This window comes from Canis lupus, chromosome 27, assembly GCF_011100685.1.
Source record: "Canis lupus familiaris isolate Mischka breed German Shepherd chromosome 27, alternate assembly UU_Cfam_GSD_1.0, whole genome shotgun sequence".
Lineage (NCBI taxonomy): Eukaryota > Metazoa > Chordata > Mammalia > Carnivora > Canidae > Canis > Canis lupus.
This window is the reverse complement of record NC_049248.1, coordinates 14,135,143-14,161,223: the sequence shown is the minus strand read 5'-3', so window position 1 is coordinate 14,161,223 and position 26,081 is coordinate 14,135,143. Positions and strand designations below refer to the sequence as shown.

The window sequence follows — 26,081 nt, the reverse complement described above, 5'->3', positions numbered from 1 at the left end:
AGTGTCTGCCTTTGGCTCAGGGCCTGATCCCGGGATCCCGGGATAGAGTCCTGTATCAGACTCCCCACAGGGAGCCTGCTTCTCCCTTTGCCTATGTCTCTGCCTCTCTCTCTGTCTCTCATGAATAAATAAATAAATCTTTTAAAAAATAAAACTGAAAAGATATTTTTCTACTGAGATTAGCTCCAATCTAAAGGTTAAATAGTTTAAAACTTTTAAAAGTTTAATAGTTTAAAAGTTTTAAATTCTTAAAAGGAACAGTCTGGCAAGATTTTGTGTACATAGATTTTGCAGAAATTGGGAATAGAAAGCTCCTTTTTATTTAAAAAAAAGGTAATGTTTATTAAGTGCTTAACAAATGTACCAATTAATTTCATAAGTATATGATACTAAGAATGATGATATGTTCTTTGGATGATAGACATAGCATGGTGACATTTGGACAAAAGGCAGAACTTTTGTTACTTTCAACTCCAAACTAGAGCCAGTTGCCATGCAAGGCCATACAGCTTGTGCCCAGGACAGGTCAGGAAGCAGAGCTGAAAGGGCTGGGTGGTGTCAGCTCGGTTATGCACCTTCCTAGGGATTGGGTATTTTGATTAATTCCAAGGACCCAAAGAAGAACAGGCCATCCCTGGGCATGAGGTATCTGGGGGACCTCTGATGGTTGGGTACTGGATACCACAATCCAAGGGTGCTAGAGCCTGATGTGGAAAGTAATCGGGGCAAGGGTTTAGCAAACCACCTGCAAGGGGAATGGAAAGTTTGTAGCTCTCACTTCAAAACTGAACCAGGAGAGCACATGTGAAATAGTATGTTATGCAAATATTGTCAAATCTCTTTACCCCTTGAACTCATAAAACATCTATGAGGTTTAGCATTAGGTAGGTAGTAGCATTATTATTCCCATTACACTTATGAGAAAACAAAGGCACAGAGATGAAGTTCAAAGAGAAGTTAGTTAGAGACAAAGTGAAGATTTGAAGCCATATGATTTGGCTCTAGAAGCCACATAAGTCAATCACTATGTTTCACTGACCAGAATAAGGGAGGGAGATCAGGTGGGAAGTAAACATAAGTGATGTCCTCAAGCTACCAATTCCTGAGTCAAAGAGGTGTTTTGTGGAAAGCATAATGGATGGAAAGGAAACTCATTCTCTTAAGAGCATCAGATTTTTTGCATGTAAAGCTAGTGAAGCAATTTGGTTGAAAGGAAGACCCAGGGACCAGATTTGGAGATTAAAGAGCAATCTTTCTACTTGTACTCAACTTCCTGTTTATCTGGAAAGGCTTAGTGGAGTCTCTTTTTTAGAGTGAAGGGCATTTAAAGTCACTCTCCTGTTGGAGCCATCAAATTCCCATAATTCATACTGTTAGATAATCCATCTACACTGGAATTCAATTCCATGCAACCCAGTATTTGGGGCTACTCTGAAGGAAAGCAAAATTCATTTAAGATTTGCTTTTGGTTTCAAGGTTATTTAAGAAGAGTAAACATATATAAAATAGAAAATAAGGACCAAACTGTGTGCTATAAAGAATAATTTCAGGGTTTGCCTGGGTGGTTCAGTCAGTTAAGTATCCACCTTCAGCTCAGGTCATGATCCTGGAGTTCCAGGGTCAAGCCCCATATCAGGCTCACTGCTGAGTGAGGAGTCTCCTTCTCCCTCTGATGGGTTCTCCCATCCTCTCACTCACTGTCTTTCAAATAAATAAATAAAGTCTTAAAAAATAAAAAGAATAATTTCAGGAAGGAAAAGGTCAACATGGCTCAAAGCAGCTTCAGGATTAGAGCACATTCTTCCCTCTTTGAACTCCTACAACTGCTACCTGTGTGGCACTTGGTATTGTTCTGACTTGTTCATTGCAGTAATCTGTGTACTTATGCAAATCCCACTACCAGATAGTGAGTTCTTCTTCCAGGGAAGTGGCTACAAGCCTTCTAATAGAGATTCTGATAGTATCTGGCATAGTGACTTATTTTTTGCTAAGCTCTCCAAAGTGTTTATTGAACATAGCTGATGTGGGCATCGGGCTGAGCCTTAAATGACAGATTGGTTTGGAAAGTAAGGGAAGAAAGGAATAAGCTAAGACAACAAGCTCATCAAAAATGGAAAGAAAGAGCAAGATATTTCAGACTCATGGCAGACCAGAAGAAGGCTCACACAGGAGAGATGAGATGAGACAGAAAGGCATGGAGTCATATTGTGAAGATCAAACAATGAAATTGGAACTTCCTAACATATGCTGGTGGCTTTCAACAACACAGGCTAGGGGGAGTTTGAATCTTCTGGGAAGTTTATAAAATCCCAGTCCAGAGAAGATCAGATTGATAGGAGGGGTGTCAAGCAACCATGAGCATTTGAAAATGCTTCCTAGATGATTTATACACCCAACTGGTGTTTTTGGCATGGAAGAGGATTTGAAAAAAAAGTGTAACAATAGGTCCGAAAATAACATGAATGGAACTGTTAATCAATATGTTCATTTAAAGTGAGAAAGCGGGGATCCCTGGGTGGCTCAGCGGTTTGGCACCTGCCTTTGGCCCAGGGCACGATCCTGGAGTCCCGCGTCAGGCTCCCGGCATGGAGCCTGCTTCTTCTTCCTCCTGTATCTCTGCCTCTCTTTTTTTCTATGTCTATCATAAATAAATAAATAAATCTTTAAAAAAAATAAAAAATAAAGTGAGAAAGCTTGATCTAAAATATGCTTTATGTCTTGAAGTATACAAGAGCCAATTTAAAACTCTGGATTCTGATTACAAGATTGTCATAAAAATTTTCGAAAATACCGACATGGAAGAAAAAAATCACTCCAAATCCTACAATACAGGGATCCCTGGGTGGCGCAGCAGTTTGGCGCCTGCCTTTGGCCCAGGGCGCGATCCTGGAGACCCGGGATCGAATCCCATGTCGGGCTCCCGGTGCATGGAGCCTGCTTCTCCCTCTGCCTGTGTCTCTGCCTCTCTCTCTCCCTCTCTCTGTGACTATCACAAATAAATTAATTAAAAAAAAAAAAAAAAAAAAAAAAAAAAAAAACCAAATCCTACAATACAGAAACAACCATTATAATACACTCATATAATTCTTTCCTTTGCTTAGCCTGCTACCCCTTCCCCCATTAAAAAATGTATCCATTTGGACATATAACTTCATATGTACATGCATGTAGTGAAACAAATTCAGTTTGGATACAATGGGCAATTGAGGCCCATCCTTCTTCCAGCCACACTGCCCTTTCATTAAACTTGCAAAAGCATGTCCTTTGTATTAAACCATTTCATTTTTGGGCTCTGCTTATAGCATGATGATGGGATTTTACCATATGATGCATTTTATCTTAACAGTGTCAATGCAACTTGGCCCTCCCTGCAGTGTTTACCTAGGGGAAGCCATGCTGACCAAGAAAGTAGTCTCTCCCATTCTCCATGGCTCCTGCTGTCATCTGGACATCAAAACAATGGTTGAATGGCCCCAAGTCTCACAAATACCTTCTGAAATTAGCTTCTTCTGCCTCGGTCTAAAGCCCTTTCTCTTCCAAGAGCTCAAATCAAGTTAACGAGGTAGGCAAGTTATGGCAGAGATACCACGCTTTTCTCCCTCTTCCTTCTTCCACCACCTTGCTTTCTCCCAAGTGCCCACACATGAACCTGTAAACCTACTACTCCTCTTGGTTTCCTTCCTCAGTACAAACCAACTCAGGTAGATGGCTACATACAGGCTCGTGCATGCATCATACACATCCAAACATGAATTCTGGTTTAGCCCAGCCCAAGATCCTACACTACCTAAGCATAGTTAGGAAGATCATTCCCTAAAAGGTAAACAATAAGAGGATGGGCTCTGGGACTGTTAATAGATTACCCCTGAGTCATTTGTTTTCATAGCCAATTTTTAAAAGTACGACTCGTTATTCAAGAGGAGTTATCAGGATGTAGAAAACCATTGCTCAATGTATTTGGCAATGAATATGCCCATTATGGTTTTTTACGCAACTTTACTTCTGTTGTGTAATTCCTGTTGACATAGTGTACCAACCAAGTTGCTGGGTAACAGGTGCTGAACAGAAAAGCACCTACAAGTGCTTTAAATGGTTGTCAACCACAGCAAGGAATCCATCTGCCCTGTATTATGAAGCATGCAGCTTGAGAAGTGCATTTGTGTCCCAGAGCAAGGAGATGAAGCAGGAAGAAAATGATGTAAAATGTTGGGGTTCAGGAGCCAATAATTAAGAATTCTTGAGACATCTTCAGTGCAAAAAGGTGGTTTTATTAAAGCAGAAAGAACTATCCTGGGGTTGTGAGGAATGACTGATTATAAAATTTCAAGTTGGGAGGGGGTTAGGGATAACTTAAATCTCTCAGAAATTTGGAAGCAAGGTTTCCAGGACCTTGAGGGGCTAGCTGTCATCAGGTTAAGGTCACTTACAACTGTCTAGTAAGCCATGAGTCATGAGACCCTTTAGAGGTCTATCAGTGGGCCATATGCTTGCAGGATGATTGCTAACATACATCTTGGCATTGGCAGGGGCAGACAGGTCTAAACAAAGGAAGCTTCCAAAGGGATTTTTATATGTTAAAGAAGATGTACAGGATCCTGGATGTCTTGCTAATGTCAAGCTAAGGTTGCATTTGCTGCACTTAGAGAAGTATTAGCAATCCAGGCAGTTGAGTTCTGGAGATAGTTACCTGCCTGTCTTAAGTACTTATCAATGGGCTGCAAAGGAAATTTAATTTTTTTTTCTCTTGCCTTTGTTCTTCACCTCAGAAAATACAGTCCTGCCAGTGAAAGCACTGAGGCCAAGCCACCCCTGGGTTACACAACCCAACTGAGAACACAGCAATTTGATCCCTGAATTTGGGGTCTTGAGTTACCAAACTGTGTGAAAGATTCCCCTCTCAATTATTACATAATGTCTTCCCCATTCTTCAGGCCTTAGTTTTGACTTGTCTGTCAGTTTAAGTATATCAAAATAATTTTTCAAAAATGGTTCCTAAAAGTTCTATTGTCTGAATCCTTGAAAATTTGTTACCATAATACCTGAACTAAAATTAATACGGTGTAAAACTTCATAGCCATAACCCTTTCTCTTTTCAAAAGCATGTAGATGATTCTTCAGTGGCAAAATTAATCTGATTTTTAATGCTCAGTAAGTAACATTCACCCTCCCTCATCATAGAATGTCCACGGTTTTGTTTTTGTTTTTGCTTATGTGCAAATTCGGAAGCTACTATTTTCTTAGTAGGTGGTGTGTAGTTACACCCAGGGAGAGAACCACCTTTTTTTTTTAATTTATTTTTTATTGGTGTTCAATTTACTAACATACAGAATAACCCCCAGTGCCCGTCACCCATTCACTCCCCCCCCCCGCCCTTCTCCCCTTCCACCACCCCTAGTTCGTTTCCCAGAGTTAGCAGTCTTTACGTTCTGTCTCCCTTTCTGATATTTCCCACACATTTCTTCTCCCTTCCCTTATATTCCCTTTCACTATTATTTATATTCCCCAAATGAATGAGAACATATAATGTTTGTCCTTCACCGACTGACTTACTTCACTCAGCATAATACCCTCCAGTTCCATCCACGTTGAAGCAAATGGTGGGTATTTGTCATTTCTAATAGCTGAGTAATATTCCATTGTATACATAGACCACATCTTCTTTATCCATTCATCTTTCGTTGGACACCGAGGCTCCTTCCACAGTTTGGCTATCGTGGCCATTGCTGCTATAAACATCGGGGTGCAGGTGTCCCGGCGTTTCATTGCATCTGTATCTTTGGGGTAAATCCCCAGCAGTGCAATTGCTGGGTCGTAGGGCAGGTATATTTTTAACTGTTTGAGGAACCTCCACACAGTTTTCCATGGGGATGAGAGAACCACCTTTTTTAAGAGAAAGCTTTTATAAGCCTGATATATGGTCTAGCCTCAGGAGCAGTAGACTGATGGATTAAGGCTGGAGAGAATCTGTTTTAAGAGAAGGAATCAGAGGGCTGCTGAGAGAGGGCAGGGAAGGGGTACCCAGAGTTTAGGTATTGGTGGTAGCATGGAAAAGGAGATTCTGTAGATATAAACCAGCTAGGAAGGGTTTAAAAAAGAGAAAGGGAGATAACCACCTCCAAATGGAGTCACTTATGCTAAGCCCCACATCGGTGAACCTTAGCTTAATATCTAACATAACTGTGGCTCCTACCTTTCCAGAGATGGTGGTTTTTAACCAGTTAACCTGGAATTACTAGGTCAGTACTAGTGAGGCAATCCCACTTCTCCTTCCCTTAGGAAGGCAACCTTTCCCAAAACAATGCACTCTGTGCAGAATAATTTCCTTTTTCCATTCCCTTTTTGCCTTTAAGAACCTCTCTTTTTCTACAGCTCAGTGGAGCTCTTTTCTGTTTGCTAGATGGGATGCTGTTTGATTCATGAATTGTTGCATAAAGCCAGTTTGATCTTTATATTTACTCAATTGAATTTTTATTATTTAACAGAAGTCAGTGAAGAGCAGACAGTATGTGTTTCTCAACAGAGAGAGTATTCAAATTTCTCTTGGCACCACTCCCTCAGAACTCCCTTCCCAGCCCACAGTTGTCTGGAAAATTAATATGCACAATTTATAACTCAATTTCCTGAATCCAGGAGATGCTCATCTAATTTACTCAACTGAACTGAAATAGGATCTTTCCATAGTTACATTTTCTGGAGTTTCTGGAGTTTTGACCTAGGTTAATAATGTTAATTCCTAGCCATTTTAACTGCCTAAAATCTTCTTCTTATTATCTTTGTTTAAAAAGATCAATAGTAGCCAGATTTATCAAGTATTTTTCATTTATGTACTGTTACATATCCATCGGGTTTAAATTCTTTCTTATAACCTGAAAGAAAAGCAGGGACACTTATCACAGGAATAGTTCACATCTACAGCCAAGGTTAGGTGCCACTAAGAAATGGTTCTGTTTGAAATGGTTTTTATTTGGCATTTGTACTTCTGTCTTTAGAATGAAGAGATGATGCTAAAATATCAACAGTAGAGAAAAAATAAATAGAGGAAGCCTGTGATAGCTACTCCAGGATGTAGCAACTTAATTTAGGAAAGAGAAAAGGAGGTTTAGAAACATTTTGAAAAAAGACCTGTCAGGCACCAAATAGCGTCTTTATACAATGCAGAAAATGCTCTGTATCCTGAAAGTATTTAGAGGTGACTTTCTTAGCCTCTTTGGAGGGAAAGGTAGAGGATAAAATGCCTATCAGCAGAGTAAAAAGTTCATGTTTGTCATCTGTAGAAAAAATAATAATATACCACTGAATCACTATTCAACTCTTTTAATTTCTCATCTCTGCTACAGTAAACTATTCCTGATGTACATCTCACCCCTATGCCATGACCCTAAAGCCAAAATATGTCAGTGACCTTACAATTACTGATGTGTGACAGCCCCTCTTCTTTTTGTACCCAATTTACAAGATACCTGCAGTCTGGAAATTACAATGGGTGGCAGTTTATAGAAAGGGCAGGCAAGTACGTAGAAGAAAGGATGGGCAAACAATACAGAACTGTGTTATAAGTAATCAAAATGAGCTCTACAAGCATCAATCCCAAGCCCAGGATTTCTGGGCAATGTCCACCCTGTCTTTGGTTCTGTAGCAATTTAAACTCTGTATTTTGACACCTATAGATCAATGGTAAGTTTAACCACGAAAACAACCCACACATAATGATGGAGAGAAAGAATATAAAAGAAAAGAAAAATTAGTTACAGACAATAATATAGAATTGTTGGATAGTGGTCTAAAACATTACCCTACACATTTTTCTTCTGAGAAACTGTTTAATCTAGCAAATCTTCCATCACTCTATTTATTCCAAGAATCTAAGGCAAGGCTCAAGGGAGGAAAAATGAAAAAAACTGAAAGATCAAAGAGTAAAATTTGTGGCTTTTGAGGTCTTGAGTAGACATAGACCACAGTCTTCAAAGTTATAAAGTTGTAAGATCTATGTGTCTGGGAGAGGAAAATAATTTAAAATATTCAAAAACTTGGTTTGGAAAGTTGAAAGACATAGATTGAAATAAAAGGTCATACAGCATATTCAAGAACCACATATTGGAATAAGAATTATAATAATGTTGAATTAGTTCCTATCCAAAGAAGTAAAAAGTTTGAAGAGCTGGTAAGAGAAATGCATAGTGGGTTGATGGCCAGGACCTCCCTTCCTCCAGGAGGTGAGTCGCCTATTTGATGGGTGGGGCAGCATGTGGAAATATTTGGTAATAGAAACTCAAGACAGGTCTAGAATTACCAGAGGAGAGGAACTTTAAACTTATTCTGTTTAAACTTTCCAGAATATAGTTCATGAACTTGCAAACCTTATAATGGAGCTACATGTCCTACTCGGCATCTGAGTTGTAGAGTAGCAATGACTGGGGGAAGGGTCTGGGGAAGTGACCCTGTGGATAGGCTTGCTGATTGACACACTAGACTATAGTATTTTTGAGTCCCTACTACCATACCCCAGGGATCAGAGAGACCCAATAGAATCCAAGTCTGGATGGAAAGGTTGCCAATGGTATCAGGTATCAGCTAGCTGCCTACTAAAAATCTTGTTTCCTTACTGAGAGGTAATGTTCCAGCTGCAGGCTGCATTTCTCAGCATTTTTGACATGTAAGTATGGCAATATGTCTAATATTGCCAATGGAATATGAGCAAAAGTGATTAAAAAGCAGGAGTGCATTCCCCATACTCTTTCCTCTTCTTCTAGCTAGAAGAAAAGGATCCAAGGCCCTAGGGTCATTGTTTCTGCACCCAGTTTGCCAACCATAATGAATTCACAAGGCATACCTAGAATATATTAAATATTCACAGGAAATAGTGCTATCAGTAGAACACACCATAATGAACTTTGAAGGTGTATATGGGATATCATAGATTTTTAAAGAAAACATAGTACTGTCCCAGGACATTGAGCAAACTATTATTATTAAATTGTTTGGTGCTCACTACTATATAAAAGGACCATTATATATTTCTTTTGATCTGCAGCCCTAAGAATATGTTACTGAGACTCTAAGGACACTGTGAACCAAGAAGGTTTGGGAACTTTCTAAGTCTGCCTTAAGGAATGGTGGTACCACAAGAAAGGAGGCTGGGTTTCTAAATTTCTAAATGAGGGAAAGCCACATACATATTAAGAACTCCCACATAAAAAAAAAAAAATTCCCACATCAAACGGGGATATGAGCCAGACATTAACTTCTGATGTATTAGCCCACTGAACTTTTAGAGTTTATTTGTCACAGTGGCTAGTATTACCCTAAATAATACACAGAATGTTTAAGAATCTAGATACAAGGCCAAGAACCGCAGATAAAGGATCAGAAGAGAGAAACCACATGTCAATGGAGACCACCAAGCCAAGAGGATGACTCACAGAGTAGATGCCTCTTATTGATGCCAATACATAAGCCCCCTGAAACTAAGATCAATGACAAGGAAATGGGGGAAGGATAAGGAGAAGGTGAAGGATACTAAAGACCTTAGCCCAAGTGAGACTGAGCAACCTAAAATTTGATGAGTGGGTGTTTGAATGCTAAGTATACGTTGAAAAAGAAATAAATTCACATTATGTACATTTCATTCTGGAACTGTAAAATTTGAATCCATCGTATATATGTTGTACCAAGGAAAGAAATACAGAGGTCACTGTCTCTGTTTCTATAACTGGGTCACCCAGCTACAGACTGGGGCCACCATCTCAGCTGGTTGGGGTTGTGTGTCCATTGGGGTAAAGAGCCTTAGTCCCTGGTGGTGCTGCCTAGGTGAGGTCACAGTACATTCATTAGTCCTTTGGTAGGACATGACAAGTCCAGGAACTCCCCTGAACACCTTCTACCACTCCCTCCTACTACTGTGTAGCCATATTTCCACTCCACTGTCAGGCTTAATCACTTTAACCAACACTATAATCCTATTTGTGCCCCTCCTTTTTTTTTCCAGAGAAGCCCAATGAAGACCAGGCAGCAACTTTGAATTCCACTTCGATATAACTATTACTGTGTCTCTTGGTGGAAACATGCCTCCTCCCTTGCTCACTGAAACTTCTAAATCAGTGGAGTCCAGACCCATGAAAAAGTAGTACCAGGAATAAGATAATGGATAGCAACCTACCCCAAACCACACATGTCTACTAGAAAAGTGATGAAAACACCTCATAGTCAAACATCTTCCGTGGTCCTCCCCCCTCAGCTTTGGTGTGAGTTTTGCTGCTCATTTCCCTCCTAGATATGTAAACACAGCCAATTTATCATCATCCAATCCAGTGATTCTCAACTGATGACAATTTTGCCCCTTAAGGGAACATTTGGCACTATCTGAAGTCATTTGGAATAGTCACAACTCGGAGGCACGATATTGGCATTTAGTGGATACAGGCCAGGGGATGCACAGGACAACCCCCTCAACAAATTATTATATGATCCAGAATGTCACCATGCTGAGGTTGAGAAATCCTGATGGAATTAATTTATTTGCATAATCTGCTTCCCCCACTAGAATGCAAGCTTTGTGAGAGCAGGGGCTTTGTCCATCGGATTTGTTATTCTATGTCTGGAACAAGGAAGTCAACAAATATTTGATGACTTCCTAAGAGATGAATGAGTGCCTCATAGGGCACATTAAGTATTTTTATACACATGATCACATCCAAACACTTGGCTCCTTGGATTGGAAAGGTTAGTAAGGTGAAGGAGGGTGGTAGAAGGTAGCATGACTAAAATATCTGGGGTGGCACAACTTCTTTGAATGTCCTAATGTAGCTCACTTCCCACGATGGCTAACTAAAATGCTCATAATTTTCCTCCACTTTAATTTTGGAGTTTGAGAAATACGGGCAGTTTTTACAATGTCCTCAATTCTTCCATTCGTTGAGTGATATTATCATCCAGGCACCATCGTAGGTGCTGTCACAGAACCACACGATGACTTAGGACTTGTGTTCAACCAAGTGCACAGAGATGTGATGTAATTGTTCGAGATCTTTCCTATCAATTATAAATGTATTTCCCCCTCTAGGACAAGTGCTTCTTGTCCTCCCTTCTCCCCTCGGCAGCTCAGTGAAGTTTGGAAGAAAGGCCACGGGGGAAGGCCAGCTCTGTAGTAGGAGGGAGTCCATCCTGGGATCCCACAACCATACCCCAACCCTAGGTCTATTGCAGCACTAATGGCCACTTCCGAGCACCTGTTATTTGTACAGTTTGTCCCTCCTCGCCTGTGGCAGGTCATGCTCCTGACGGTCTTTATTTATATCCCTGGCACCTGGCACACAAGATGGGTTCAATAAACACTTCTTGAAGAAAAAAATAATAATAAAACGCCTTTCACCTACTTCACAATGTCACCTAGGGCACCCTTTGCCAACTTCACAATGTCACCCAAGGCATGGTGTCGCCTACTTCACAATGTCAAACCTACCCAGCACAGAAATGGGGACTTCACGGGGGGCTCAGAAATAGATCGCGTTGCAGCCTGGTCGGATCCACATTCCAGCGGTGGCTCCAGCCAATGAAGAGAGAAGCAGGGGACCCAAGGTGTTGGGCTGCGGCAGGTGGATTGGGGTGAAAGAGCCGGAGACGGAGGAGCGCCGGGCGCCGAGGCCCAGGGCCGGGGAGGAGAGCAGGGGCATGCAGGTCACCGCTGCGCAGGGCGCCTGGTCCCCGCCGCAGACGCGTGGCCGACCCCGGCGGCAGAGGCGAGCGGGTTGAGGTGCACCGCCTCGCCCAAGCCCAAGCCCAAGCCCAAGCCCCAGCCCCGGGCCGGGCCGGGCCGCAGAGACAGTGGCAGGTGGCGTCGCCAGGGCCCAGGAGAGCGGCTGGGAACGTTCTCGGCGCGGCCCACAGGGGGCCAGCGGGGCACGAAGGACCGGCCTTGCCCAGTGGGGCCAAGGTCCTTCCCAAGGCCACGTGAGGCTGCCTCGCCCCTAAAAGCCCCAAACCGGCAGGGCCGATGGAAGAGTAAGGACGCCCGGACCTCGGAGACGCCGGCCCCGGAGCCGCTCCCGCGACAGCCGCCCGGTCCGCGGTCCGCCCCGTCCGCCCCGCGATGCCCCGCCGCGCCCGGGACGCGCGCCTGGGGCCCTGCCCGCCGCTGCTGCCGCTGCTGCTCCTGCTCCTGCTGGCCGCCGCCGTGCCGCAGGGCCGGGCAGGTGAGCCGCGCCCCAGACCCCGGGCCCGGCACCGCGGGAGGGGCGCGCCCCGGCTCCGAGGGTGGACCCCACGGGGCGCGCTTCTGCGGGGCGCGGGGGCGCGGGGGGGGCTCGGGGGCTGCCGGGGAAGGGCAGGGGCCGTGCCAACTTGGGAGGTGCGGGCCAGAACCCTGGGCGGGCAAGTCCGCTCGCTCCCTCCCGGCGGGCCGCGGCTGGCGGAGCCTCCACCGGCCCGAAAAGCGCAGCCCAAGGACGTCCAAATATATGTACTCACATCACAGAGGTAGGACTCCGGCCGCCAGTTTTGGTTTCTTTTCTTAACTGCCAGTGACTTTGGTTTAAAGTTGAGGGCAGCCCGGTATTGTCAGCCTGCTCTGTGCCGGGCACCGGGCTAAAGGGCTTTTCGCGCAGTGCTTACCATAAACCCTAAAGAGGGTTGTGATCCCCATTCTGCAGAACATCTGAAATTGAGGAAAATTCAGTAGCTTCGGTAAAGAGGCACAGCAGGTGAAAGCAGAGCTGAAATGCCAAGCGGTATTTACTTAACTACTCCTCTCTTAGTGAAACAGGTTTTCTCTCTGCAGGTATTGACAGCAATCTGTACCCTTTGCCAAACAAACAAACAAACAAACAAACAAAACTGGATTTGTCAGTTTTCTTCCTAATGGATAAGAAGACCAAGATTAACTGTAGAAACTTGAAAGGCTTCAACAATAATATTAAGAGAGGATTACATTTGTTTTCTTTCCTAGGCCCTTTTCTGTGCTGACCTAGTGCAAGAATAAGGTGGGGTTCGGGAGAGTGAATTCCTTCCCAAATGAATGTACTGATTCTTATTACACCACCTCCTATCAACAAGTGACCGCAGTTAGCAGATTTCAAGGCCTTTGCTTTCGCAACTTGCTCCCTTACCACTCATAAATCTTTCCAGTCTTTTAAACTGCCTGGGGCTTTAGGATCAGAAGCCGTGCACCCCTAGGCTCCTGACTCTTGACTTACCTGCGCATCCTGTGCCTTGCCTGCGCTGCGGACCTGGCATTCATGCCACCCTTTCAGCCCCAGGAAACTGCTCCTTTCAGACATAGCTGGGACAGGCTAGAAAGGGCTCCAGAAATGGAAATGGCTTTTTGTGTCTGGAATGTTGAGGGAAACCCTTCTAACTTTTCTGTTCTTTTGGATCATTTGGATTGTTTGAATTGTTTGTTGGATGGCAGGGACAGCCTGAAAAGTGAGGTGGAGATACTGGTTTCCTACAGATGAGACGCTGTTGATTCAAGATGACAAAACCTGGCCAGAAACAGCTGCTTAAACTGAGTCCCCCAGATAATCAGCTGACGCTGTGCCAGTTTGGTCGAAGACTGAGGGCATTTCTGGGGCCAGTGATGTTTGACAGTACTGTGCCTGGCAATCCAGAAAAGACATCTTTTCATGCCCTTGAGGAACAACTGGTGAAGCCTCCCCCAACTGTTAGGAACAGATGTGGTCTGTTCCCTTTGTCCAACCCATAGTAACCTGTTTTCCAGTACAGCTTTTGGCGGTTTGTCTCACCTTTCTACTAAGTCTAGTAGCGACTTGCAGGCAGAGAATGGGGCCTTTGCTACCTCTTGTTTGTCATGTTTTCTCTGAAGTGCCCAGCGCAGTACTCTGAATTTAACGGGTACCAACACACACTAAGAGGATTGCATTTTCATCTCCCTGGAATGATCTTTATATCTACCAATGTGCACCTATTAATCTAAAAGCAAATAAGTTGTAAAAGTTACTTTGTAGTTTCATTGTTCCAGAAATACTGGCCAACAATCGCACATTCATCCTAGCCTGCCTTTCAAACTAGCATAGGCTTCAAATAGCATAGCATTGCCTTTATCCTTCCGGACTGAAAAGCCTCATATTTGTTTTTAGGATGTCTTCTATAATTTTTCTTAGTGATGTGTGTAGTGAAGTCACATCACTAGGGAAAGACATGGGTTGGTTACCAAGAGACTTACAAGGTGGCATGTGCCTTGGTAAAACTGGTTCCAAATCTGGCCCCCTGGACTTGCAGGGCTAGACTCTAGAAATGCATTCTTTCCCCGGCTCCAGAGCCAATCAGATACAAAGAAGCTGATTCACCCTGATAGACACAGAAGTCTAGTCACCAAAACACCAATAATTACTTTTTAGCAGACTGGACATTTGTGTAACCTGCCCCGGCCACTTTCTTGTAATCAAATTACACAAGATAGAGAATATCAGGGGTTCTCAGTCTGGAGGCCTGATTCATTTGCTTCCCAGGAGTACTGATGCTTCAGTTGGCCTCTGGGTGCTCATTGACTGGACAGTGCTCCCCCTGGCACAGCTGGCCCTTGACTCCAGGACACCACTTTTACCCAGCTCTCTCTCTCTGTGTGTATGTCTCTCATGAATAAATAGATAAAATCTTTTTTTAAAAAATTGCACTTGAAGATGTGGCTAGAGAATTTATCAATGTTCTTATTTGTTTCTTTGCATTACTGCAAAACAGGAACTTACTCAATGGGGTAAAAGATGAAACTAAGGTAGTGAAAATATGAGGAAATTTTAATCTAAAACTTGCAACTCTGTGTCTGCACAAACAACAAATATCATGTTACAATCTTCCAGTGGGAAATTGTGAAAGGCCCCTCATCCAGAGCTTGCTCTGAAATGAGTGTTAGCCTTGCAAATGGTATAGTCTCAGCATACCAGGTAGTGGGGAGTTATTCACGCCAGCATTAGCAAACCCCCAATACCAAAATTCAAATCCACAACTAGAGATCAAGAACAAATACACAGAGACTCAATACCAATCTGTCTCGTTCCCAGCTGGTGGGGAAGTGTAGGATGGAGACAGCCACACAACCAAGAAAATGGTGTGTTAGGCCCAATGGAATCAGTACAATGAAAGATCAGATCTCTGATTCTCGAAGAGCTTGTAAGCAAATTCTTAAACCCAATACATACAAGTACGTATAACTAAAGAGTGATCTAGATGAATGGTGAGCTAAGAGTGCCGAGTCAGAAGGGAACAAAGCTGACTTTCTGTTGAGAGGACTTTTAGCAAGAACTCTGACTGAAGCTAGCAGTTCAGACTAGGTACGTTCCAAAGGGATGAAGGAAAAGAATTGTTCCAGATCCAAGCAAATCTTCAGCACTTTTTTGGATTAGTGTTTTGTTTCTTTGACACCATTTTTTTTTAAAGCAGTATCCCTTTCTACTTACCTTCTACAGTATGCCTTCCACCTCACATCCTCTCCCTGCCTTTGATCCTTACTTCAGCAGCTGAAATGTGAGGTGCCTCACCCTTGCCACCCTGCAGGCATGCCTTGCTCTCTGTGGCTTCTCTGGCACCATAACCATTTAGCACTGGAGCACTTGCAAACCTGAGAAGAGGGATTTAACGCCTCCATAGGGTAACTTTTGATCAGCACAGGATGCGCAAGGGTAGTTAAATGCTCATCCTTCCATCCCTGGATGGGGCCTCCAGGGGGCTTACCTACACCCTCCTTTGGGCCATCTCAGATTACACTATTTTTTTTTTTTTGTAAATTTACTTTTTATTGGTGTTCAATTTGCCAACATATAAAATAACACCCAGTGCTCATCCCATCAAGTGCGCCCCCTCAGTGCCCGTTACCCAGTCACCTGCACCCCCCCGCCCTCCTCCCCTTCCCCCACCCCTAGTCCGTTTTCCAGAGTTAGGAGTCTCTCATGTTCTATCTCCCTTTCAGATTACACCTTTGAATTAGCTTTCCCTCCTTCCCTGTCTCACTCTCCCCATTCCCCAACCCTGTTCCTAGGAGCACTTCCCAGAATAATTCCCCTTTCAGCAAGAGTCCTAGGCTCTGATTTCCATTGGAAGTGAGAACTGAAACACTTAGAATTTTGCTGCCTGGAGATTGTTTATCATGAATCAGTTATTTTCCTAGTGACTCTGAAGAAGAGTCAAAGCAAATCTAAAAACCAGCTATCAATTTACTGAGCCCTTTCAAAGAAGGGACGTGGAATGCCAAGGTACACTGAGAGATACAAAGAGATTATGTTCCATGGACATAAATGAGAAAAGCCATTCAAGGATCAGAATCAAAACTGTCAGCTAAACTCAATCTAAATAGATTAAATCGCCGTCTTAATTTTTTAAATATTTCCTCTCACATATTCTGCATCTGCTCTCTTATGCTTCTTCCTCTTTTTCTCTACCTAACTTACTGAATAAATTAGGTAAAATTGCATTGCTCCAGGTTAAAAACCACTCACTCTATCATTAACCAAGTGCCTGGAAAAATAGATTCCAAATATGGGAAAGAGTGATGTAGGCCACTTATGGCTATTTTACAAATTCTAAGACAGGGTTAGGATTTTTTTTTTTTCCAAATGGAAAAAACTCCTAGAAAAAAACTAGAATATGCAAGTAAATAAATTTACTTTGGGTGTTTGGATTTTTATGTAGAGAGTAATATAAATATAAGTATAAAAATGAGGCTTCCTCCATCTGTTTTTATAAAGTAACATTCCCATTGATTCAACAGATATTTACCAAGTATGTTGATTTTGAAGATGTTGCTGTTGAAGATCTTAAATCTCATTTCCCCTTGGGGGAAATACCAACACATGGCATTTGCCCTTGGGCATCTGAAGGGGCGTCATTCCGTAAGCCCCTTCCCTGAGTTTGAGGACATAATGACTTGAGTTCTTTTATATTAACTTCTGTGGATGTTCTGATATATTTTGTTTTCATTAGAACACACACAATTAAATAGACTCATCACAGAAACAGTATTGTGCCGGGTACAGCACTCCAAGGATACCCAGCAGTAAGCAGGACCCGGCTCTGCCTTCAGAGTGTGTATAGAGTCTAGACTGGGATTTGAAGTATGCGATACTGTTCTACCTTTTTTGCTGTTCATCTTTTCATGACATCTGTCTCCGAACACGGAGATGTTGTAAAAAAATAAATAAAAATAGAGAAGTGGGGCACCTGGGTGGCTCAGGCAGTTGATGTCTGCCTTTGGCTCAGGTCATGATCCCGGGGCCCTGGGATGGAACCTCACATCAGGCTCCCTGCTCAGCAGGAATCTCTGCCTCTCTGCCTCTCCCCCAGCTCATGTTCTCTCTCACACTTTCTTTCTCTCTATCTCTCAAATAAATAAATAAAATCTAAAAGAGAGAGAGAGAGAGAGAGAGAGAAAGTAAAATGGTTTAAACTATTAAAGGATTTAAGAAAATCAGAAAGTGGCATGGTACCATGGTACCAGGAAAACCAAAAGATTCAATGCATAGAGAAAACATTGAGGAAGGGAGGACATGAGTTAGGGATGGGGTAAGAAATCTCTTCAGATTTTGGCTTACTTCACCAAGCACTTGCTAAATTGGCCAGTTTGTTAACAGTACGTTTTTATCATTGAATTCCCTTAAGGGAAAAGGTTTTTTTAATGCTTGGAGGTGCACTACTGTCAAAAAAAGCACCGATTTGCAGAAGTGTATTATTTGTGGTGAGGAAATTAGGTAGTGCCAGCAGCAGTGAAAACACAGTCCTTGATTGCTTGGATGGAGAGCAAGTCAAGGTTTATGGCAAAAGGGGCCATTGGAATGGAAGGTGAAGTTAGGGAAGACCATGGTATTCAATGAGAAATGCCAAGAATTTGGAGAAGGGAACAGAGCTAAAATCGTGCCATGTGGATAGAACTGAAAGGGAAGAGGCCAAGGCTGGTTCACCTTCCTTCTTCCCTTTACAGTTTCTGTTTATGACTCTGCCCCTGCTGTAGCAGCTTGTGGCTGCTATGTTTCTGGTCAGACATGCTTTCTTCATTTCCCTACAAGACTCCCTGGAGGTGAGGGTGGAAGAGAAAGTGTGCAGAAAGCTAGGGAAAGGTTGAGGCTATGGCACTGTGATCCCAAATCAATTTGGAAAACACACTTATTGTATTTGGAAGAAGGAAAGTTTCTTTGAGTGCCACCCACAATTGTCAAATTGTGGCCAGTTGACTTTATTATCAATTAGACTGTTACTTGTCCCCAGAAGTCTGTTAAACTTTTGTGAACCTATTTCTGTTTATGAATGTCATTATTTCCACTTAGCCCTTTTTAGAGAAAGTCCACCATTATGGTCATGACTTTACTCAGAGGTAAATTAGCTTTGCTACTCAGGATCATTCTTTAAGGGCCATAGCGTTAGCATTAGCATGAATGTAATTAACATTAGTTTTTAAGCCTGACCAAGACCCAGCCAATTACCCAGGCCCCTTGGGACAAGGTGCTATGCTATTCTAGCATTCAGTAGACAATGTTGGCACCAAAAAAAAAAAAAAAAGTTCAGTCAACTTTTAATGTTGACCGTAGATAACCCTACATAAAATTTAGTCTGAACTTTCTGTTATTTTAACCATTGAAAACACCATATGTCCGAAACACATTCATATTCCCTCCCAGACCTATATCCCATCTGCTCCCTCTCTCAATGAGGGAATGAATGATACACTAACATCCATTCACTGAGTCTGAATCTAGAACCTGAGAGTCATTCTGACCTCTTCCCATCTCTTTGATGACCTGAATGTAAATTTAGTCTTTAACCTAAGCAACTGTGCAATAGTTTCTTAGGCCAAGAAACAAATGTATCACATACCATTTTCTTTCACCATTTATTTTTTCCTGTCTCCCTTCCTTTCACAGATACTTACCAAGTATCTATTATAGACTCAGCACTATATTGCTATACTAGTATAGTGCTGAGTCTATGACCTCCAGGAGTTCATAGGTTAGGAGCAGCTGTTTGAGTTACAGTACAGTGTGATAGGCCCAAAGAAGTCCTAAAAGCAAGTTACATTGAGCTCATAGCAAGTCAGCCCCCACAAAGGGGGGGGGGGGTCCTGCTTCTCAAGTCTTATTTTTTTAACATTTTATTTATTCATGAGACACACACACAGAGAGGCAGAGACATAAACAGAGGGAGAAGTAGGCTCCCCATGTGGAGCCCAATGCGGGACTCAATCCCAGGACTCCTTCTGAGTAAAGTCATGACCATAATGGTGGACTTTCTCTAAAAAGGGCTAAGTGGAAATAATGACATTCATAAACAGAAATAGGTTCACGACATGAGCCAAAGGCAGATGTTCAACCACTGAGCCACCCAGGCATCCCTGCTTCCCTAGTCTTAAGTAGAAATTTTGAGATTGCCATGCAGTTAACAAGAGAGAAACTCTTGGGCAGAGGAAATAGCATACGCAAAGTCAGAGGTGTTGAACCAGCTCATGGCAGGTGGAACAGTGGTATATAATGGCTTCCAGATCGCCAGATACATGGGGTAGTGGATAAAAGCTGCATTGGTAGGCAGAACGCAGATAGTAAAGGCCAAGGGTGTAAGCTAAAGAATTTTATTTCTAGGAAATGGAAGTCATTAAAGATTTGGTACGGCAAGTAAACAAATCAGCTTGGCATTTTAGAAAGGTCACTCTGGCAGATTATGAAGAGTGAATTACAGGTCAGAGGAACCTTGAAAAAGGACTTTATCATAGTTAAGGCTTATGATACCTCAAGTAGCATAGAAAGGTGGAGCTACAGAGGTAGAGCCTGGAGGGAGAGATACATAGGAGGCTTTGATCCAATGTGAGTTTGCAGGAGAGAGAGGAGGCCTCGATGGCCTTGGGTCTCAGGTGGAAAGATCACAGAGCTAGAAAGCAGGAGGAGGAGGAAGGGTGGGAGAGAATATGAGTTCTCTTTTGGATATTTTGAATTTCTTTTGCTCATGGAATCATCCAGGTGGTATTAACAAGTGTGCTGTTGAGTGGACAAGATAAAGAAGAACCCATGGGTAGAGTGAGGAGAAAAGCAGGCAGGGGAAGAGGAGATTCAGGAGATTCATGTTGTTCCAGATGCACAAGAAGCAAGAGTTTTAAGAATCAATGGTCATCAGGGTCAAATGCTTTCGGCATAGAAAGCATTCATGTGGCATTAGGATTCAAGAGTGTTATCAGTGACCCAAGCCAGAGCAGTGCCAATAGCATGGATGCTAGCTGCAGCAGGCTGATGGAAGGAACATGAGGAAGTGGTGTGTGTGTGTGTGTGTGTGTGTGTTCCTCTTTCTAAAAGATGAGGTCTGGAAACGGGCCAGCCACATTCACAGCTCTCTCACCAGTACTTCGCATAGCCCCTGACATAGTGTCCCCTGTAATATTCGTAATAATTTCAAGAAAGGCATGAGATGTTCTGGCAATGGCCAAATCTGGTCTCAGGATCCAAAGAGAGCTTCCGTGATTGGTTTGCCCTTAGCCATGAGACAATGGAGCATGTCAGGACACTAAAGCAGGAGGAGCCACTGCAGGAAGAAAGCATTCGGGTATAGGAACAAGAAGACGCGGGATGAACAAAGTTCCCAAAGAAAGTGAGAGGAGCCGATCCATAGAATGGGTAGAGGGATTGAGGTGAACCAGGAGAGAGAGATGGCTATAGGATTTGTAAGGCTAAATTCACAAAATTATTGCAAACTTGAGAGGCTCACGGTTGATGGGTTTTTTTTTTCCCTGCAAAACGGAAATCAATGTCATGTGTGAAGAATTAGGCAAGAGAGGATAAGAAGCCTAAGAATATGGATGCTTTGGTCCAACTGCCTTGGGGATCAAAAATGTTGCAAAGTGGGTACCTGAACCCTATCTTTGGCTGAAGTAGGGGCTGAACAAGGGCTCCAGCTCTGGCCTTTCCAGAATTCCATCTCTAAGGATGAAGCATTTAGACCAACCTCTATGATGCTCTAATTACTTCCTCTCTACATTTGACCTAGTTCACTGTGCTCTGAGCTCATCCTCCTTTGATCAGGCTCTGGTTTTTCTCCCACTTCTAACAAGGACAAATTACAGTGGTAGATTTCCCAATTCTAATAGAACGGAATTCTTTAAAAGCAAATGTGTTGGAATTGCTGGTTACATGGGGGAAAAATGCATTGGGCAAAGCAGTTGAACAGCATCCGATTATTATTGCTTCTTTTCTTCCAGAAGTCTACTATGCAACCGCATACTGGATACCTGATGAAAAGACAATACAAGTCAAAAACGTACTGGACAGAAATGGGGATGCCTATGGCTTTTACAATGACTCCGTGAAAACCACAGGCTGGGGCATCCTGGAGATCAGAGCGGGATATGGTTCTCAGATCCTGAGCAATGAGATCACCATGTTTGTGGCTGGCTTTTTGGAGGGTTACCTCACTGCCCCGTAAGTACTTCAGTCATGGTGGAGAACTACCTGGCAACTTCTGTTCCTTTCTTTGTCCACCGGTGGCTCTTGTCTTCCTGACTGACACTGGACATTAGAAATGTAGCTGAGGTCCTCCTCATGTGATAGAACCATGATCAGAACCACATTTGCACGTGTCATCAGTGCCTGCCTTGGAAGGAACAAAGCCCCCAACTGTGGCATTCTTCCATTCTCATGGCCCATAAAATCTTTCCTTTTTGTGAAACTGTTTTCAAATACAGCTAAGCCATTTTATCCCATGAGTCATTTATTGTCTGGTAGAAAGACTATGATAAGTGGAGTGATCAGGAAACACAAAACACAGAGGATTCATTAAGTTTAAAAATGTAAGAGCATTTTTTTCCAATGGTCTTAAAACAATATTTTCAAGAGGGCAAAGATTTTAAATTGAAATCCTGATGTCTAATATAAATATTCCTTCTAGTTCTGTTGTTACTTAATTCTTAAGCCTTTCCCTTGTCTCCTGAAAATAACAAGGATGTAGTTAATAATAATGCAATCAGGATATATCCTTTTCAGGGAGAAGCTCTTTAAGGAAAAGAAGGTTGCAACTCATTTAATCAAGTCTCATCCTTTCTTTAATATAAAAACTGTCTTGATGATTTGGCTCTCTTCTTTTCTTCTCTGTGACCTAGACTATTGAGGGCAGTTTAACCAAATCCTATTTTGTGCTGTTACCACCTTAGTAAGGCAGCTTAGTAGGTGCATTGCTGATCTTGTTTCTGTGTACTGGTGATTATATCAAATGTTGAATAACTAATTATTGCACTCTGATAGCTCTTTTTTAATGAACTAGAAATTCCTGGTTTTCTTTCTATACCAAATTTTTGTTACTCTACCATACAAGTCCCCTTAATGGTATACTACTCAGGGATGTATAAAACTTTATAAATTGATTAAGATTTTTAAAACATGTGTAGGGATGCCTGGGTGGCTCAGTCGATTAAACATCTAATTCTTGATTTTGGTTCAGATCATGATCTCAGGTTTCTGAGATCAAGTGTCACATAGGGCTCCGCTCTGGGCATGGAGCCTGCTTAAGATTCTCTCTTCCTCTCCCTCTACCCCTCCTCACCCTAAAAAAGTAAAATAAAATAAAAACATAAAAACATATTCAAAACTATACACTATAAATCTGTTTATGTATAGATATAACTATACATTATATATCTGTATATATATATATTACATATCTTAAATTGTCATCCTTCTCTCCAAATCTGTATTTACTATGTATCCTCTAGTTCTGATTGCATTATTTAAATTGAGTTGCAAGTTTAGAGAAGTAGTCTGAGCTGAAGTTGTGTGATTGTAAATGCATTAAGTTGTCATGAGTACTGTACATAATGGGCCTTTATGGGAAACTGATTTGAGGGAGCAGTTCTAATATGAGACTGCTGTAAGGATGAGCACGCCTTCCTTAGGTACGGGTACTAAAGCAGGAACTTTGGGGAGTTTGCCAGAGGCTTTTGACAAAAGTGGAATTCTTATGTCACAAGGAAAACATAAATTTTAACATCTCACTTCTAGGGGTGACTTTATCATTTTACCCTTATTACTAATTTAAAGCATTGACCTATCCTTGAGTACCTCTATCCATTGATGAAGAAGATCCATAGAAATATGGGTTAATATAGATTCTATTAGTAACCTTTTAAATACTTCTGTATTAGAGTAAAAATTTTATTTCTTAAAAGAAAAACATTTAGCTATTATTCAGTAACTGGGACTTTTTTTGTTTATTCTGCATTTTTGCCATGTCCTTTCAAGGAAAATTTGACATGTGTGAGTCTTTTAAGATGAAAACAACTTCCTGAGGCACCTGGGTGGCTCAGTCGGTTGAATGTCCAAACTCTTGGTTTTGGCTCAGGTCATGATCTCAAGGTTGTGAGATCAAGTCCTCTGTTGGGCTCTGTGCTCGGTGTGGGGCCTGCTTAAGATTCTCTCACTCTCTCTCCCTCCCTGCACCCCTCCCCCATGGCACACCTGCACATCTCTCTCTTTTTTAAAAAAATAATAATAAATTTTAAAAACCTATACTCCAGGGGACTGTTAATTGGGGGTGTTTGCAAGGTATGAGTCCACTTACCAAAACACAGCCTTGGAGCAAGAGCATCTGAGCCTGGACTGAGAAAGTGAATTTATGCCAAAGGCCAAAAGAAAGAGCCACCTTTTCTTGTTTTTATTTTATTTTTTAAGATTTATTTATTTATCTGAGAAAGAGGGAGTGTGTGTGTGTATGCACATGAGCAAGCAGGGGGAGGAGCAGAGGGAAAGAATCTCAAGCAGACTCCGTATTGAGTGCAGAGCCCCACATAGGACTCCATCTCATGACCCTGAGATCATGAGCTGAGCTGAAACCAAGAGTCCCATGCTTCACCAACTGAGCCACTTAGGCACCCCCCAGGTTTTCCTTCCAGCTTTCAGAGTTGCTCGGGCAGCAGCCAAGAACAATGGGAAGTTTAGGGCCGCCATGTTCTTCCCACATCACCACATTTAAAATGGAGCAACATACCTTATAGTCTCCAGAACATTGAGGGGAAGAGGTATGTGAGAGGTTGAGCATTGCGGGATGAACAGTGAAACACTGATAAAGAGCTTGATTTAAGTACTTAGGAGGAAATAATTTGCTCTTTCCGACTTATGACGTACTTGAGAGGCCGAATGAAAACCTACAAAGAAATATCCTCAAATCCTCCATCATTTCATTTGATGTGTTCAAAAATTTGTTGTTTCTGTGAACTCTCACAACACTCCCCAGAGAATAGTCCAGCCCTCTGCACTTTATCGCGAAGCTCCAAGCTTATTGTGTTGCTGCCACACAATCATCCCACCACGTACAGTGGTAGCAGCAGATCTAGCAAACATTTCCAGGGGCTTCTCTCACTGTCTTGCCATTCCTCACACTCTCCCACATACCCCCATCTCCTGAGGAGTCGCTCCCCGTGGAATATTGCCATTACCACGCAATATTCACCATTCACCATTCATTCATTCACCATGGGATTCCTGAGCTGTCCCATGCTGCCCCATCAGCCTGTCACACATCCCTTTCCAGCAACTCTTAGCACTGTGTTCTCTGAGAACCAGATGGTGCCTCTCCCATCTCCACCAATTGAAATATTGCTTAAGACTCCCAGGACCCATCTCACGTGCTATCTTCTCAAAGTGTTTTCTGATTCCATTCCCACTGGTATGAGTTCCATCTCTCCCATCCACCATCTGCTCGTGATTTAGGGGCAGGTCCCACAGTGCTTCTGCCCCTAGTAGTTGCTTAACAACATGCTGATTAGGTTTAATTGAATCCTGTATTGTTCCAGTTCTTTAGAGATGACCCAGAAGTGTGAGGTACGTATTTCCATGTAATGCAGTGTCTAGCAGCCAAATGGAGTTTCTTCCTTCATTTTTTAACTTGATGAGGTGGCTCCCTAATCAGAGCGTCTCATGTCTCATTAATGATGTAAAAGCTGATAAATAGTCCTAGATTGGTTTTAATAAAATGAGTCATGAAACCTTTCTGGAAAGAATGATGATGAGGGTGTGGGTACCAGGTCTGCTCCAGTTTATAATAAAGTGGCTGAGACTGTGTGTGTGTGTGTGTGTGTGTGTGTGTGTGTGTGTATGGCTGAGGCAACAGCTGAAGTATCTCCAATGGAATTATCTAGTTGGAGTGAGCCAATTCGCTGCAACAAACATGTTATACTGCCTTGTGCCAGGCTCTGAGAGGGGGAAAAGAGGTAGGGGCGAGTTAGCTCCTGAGCACATTCTTCAAAGAGAACTCTATTTAAGTTAATATGTTGACACAAGGTTGCTAAGACTATGATGAAAAGAGGTTCTAGTAAGATTATGGCACAAGTAGGGGCATCTGGGTGGCTTAGTGATTGAGTGTCTGCCTTTGGCCCAGGGTGTGATCCTGGAATCCTGGGATCGAGTCCCACATCGGGCTCCTGCATGGAGCCTGCTTCTCTCTCTGCCTGTGTCTCTGCCTCTCTCTCTCTCTCTCTCATTCTCTCTGTGTGTGTGTGTCTCTCATGAATAAATAAATAAAATCTTTAAAAAAAAAAAAAGATTATGGCACAAGCAAAGAAAGTAGTCACAAGTGGTCCCTTTTTTGTTTTTGGCCTACTACCAAGAAACACCTCAGAAATCTCCATGTCCCCAACTCGGTTCCTGGATGTTAGCAACTCAATACACTTCCCATCCCAGACTGTAGACAAAGCAAAGATAAGTGAGACACATTCCCACCCTCAGAAATATAGAATGGACCATCAACTAGTAATTATTGGGAACTTAACATGAAGCATAAAGTACTGCTGCTTCTGATGACGGCGGCAAAGATGATGACTAGCCCTTACATAGCATGTAAAATGTGCAGACACTGTTCAAAACATTTTACAAGCTAAATTACTTAATCCACAACGCTATGATGGACATATTATTATTCCCATTATTATTGACCTGAAAATTTGAGCACAGAGCAGTTAAGTAATGAGCCGAAAGTCACAGAGCTAATAAGCAGGGACCAGGTTGTCTAGCTACAGAGTTTGAGCATGCATATGCATGCACACATGCAAATGGATTAATTGCTCTAGGAAATACTAAAGGAGCTTTTTATGGCCTCAGACCCAGAAAATTGAAGCAAATAGA

General features: G+C 42.5%; 1 protein-coding gene and 1 long non-coding RNA gene across 2 annotated transcripts in view; one reads left to right on the top strand and one right to left on the bottom strand.

The window, feature by feature from the left end:
- LOC102154873 overlaps window positions 1-26,081 on the bottom strand; it is a 66,214-nt gene that overhangs the window by 19,949 nt on the left and 20,184 nt on the right. The window lies entirely within an intron of this gene.
- The window catches only part of PLBD1 (phospholipase B domain containing 1), a 50,616-nt gene continuing 36,605 nt past the window's right edge, over window positions 12,071-26,081 (top strand). Inside the window, exons 1-2 of the mRNA XM_038576871.1 lie at window positions 12,071-12,188; window positions 21,173-21,392. Of these exons, the coding sequence (XP_038432799.1) occupies window positions 12,086-12,188; window positions 21,173-21,392 (323 nt within the window). The 5' untranslated portion in view covers window positions 12,071-12,085. The remainder of the gene's footprint in view (window positions 12,189-21,172; window positions 21,393-26,081) is intronic.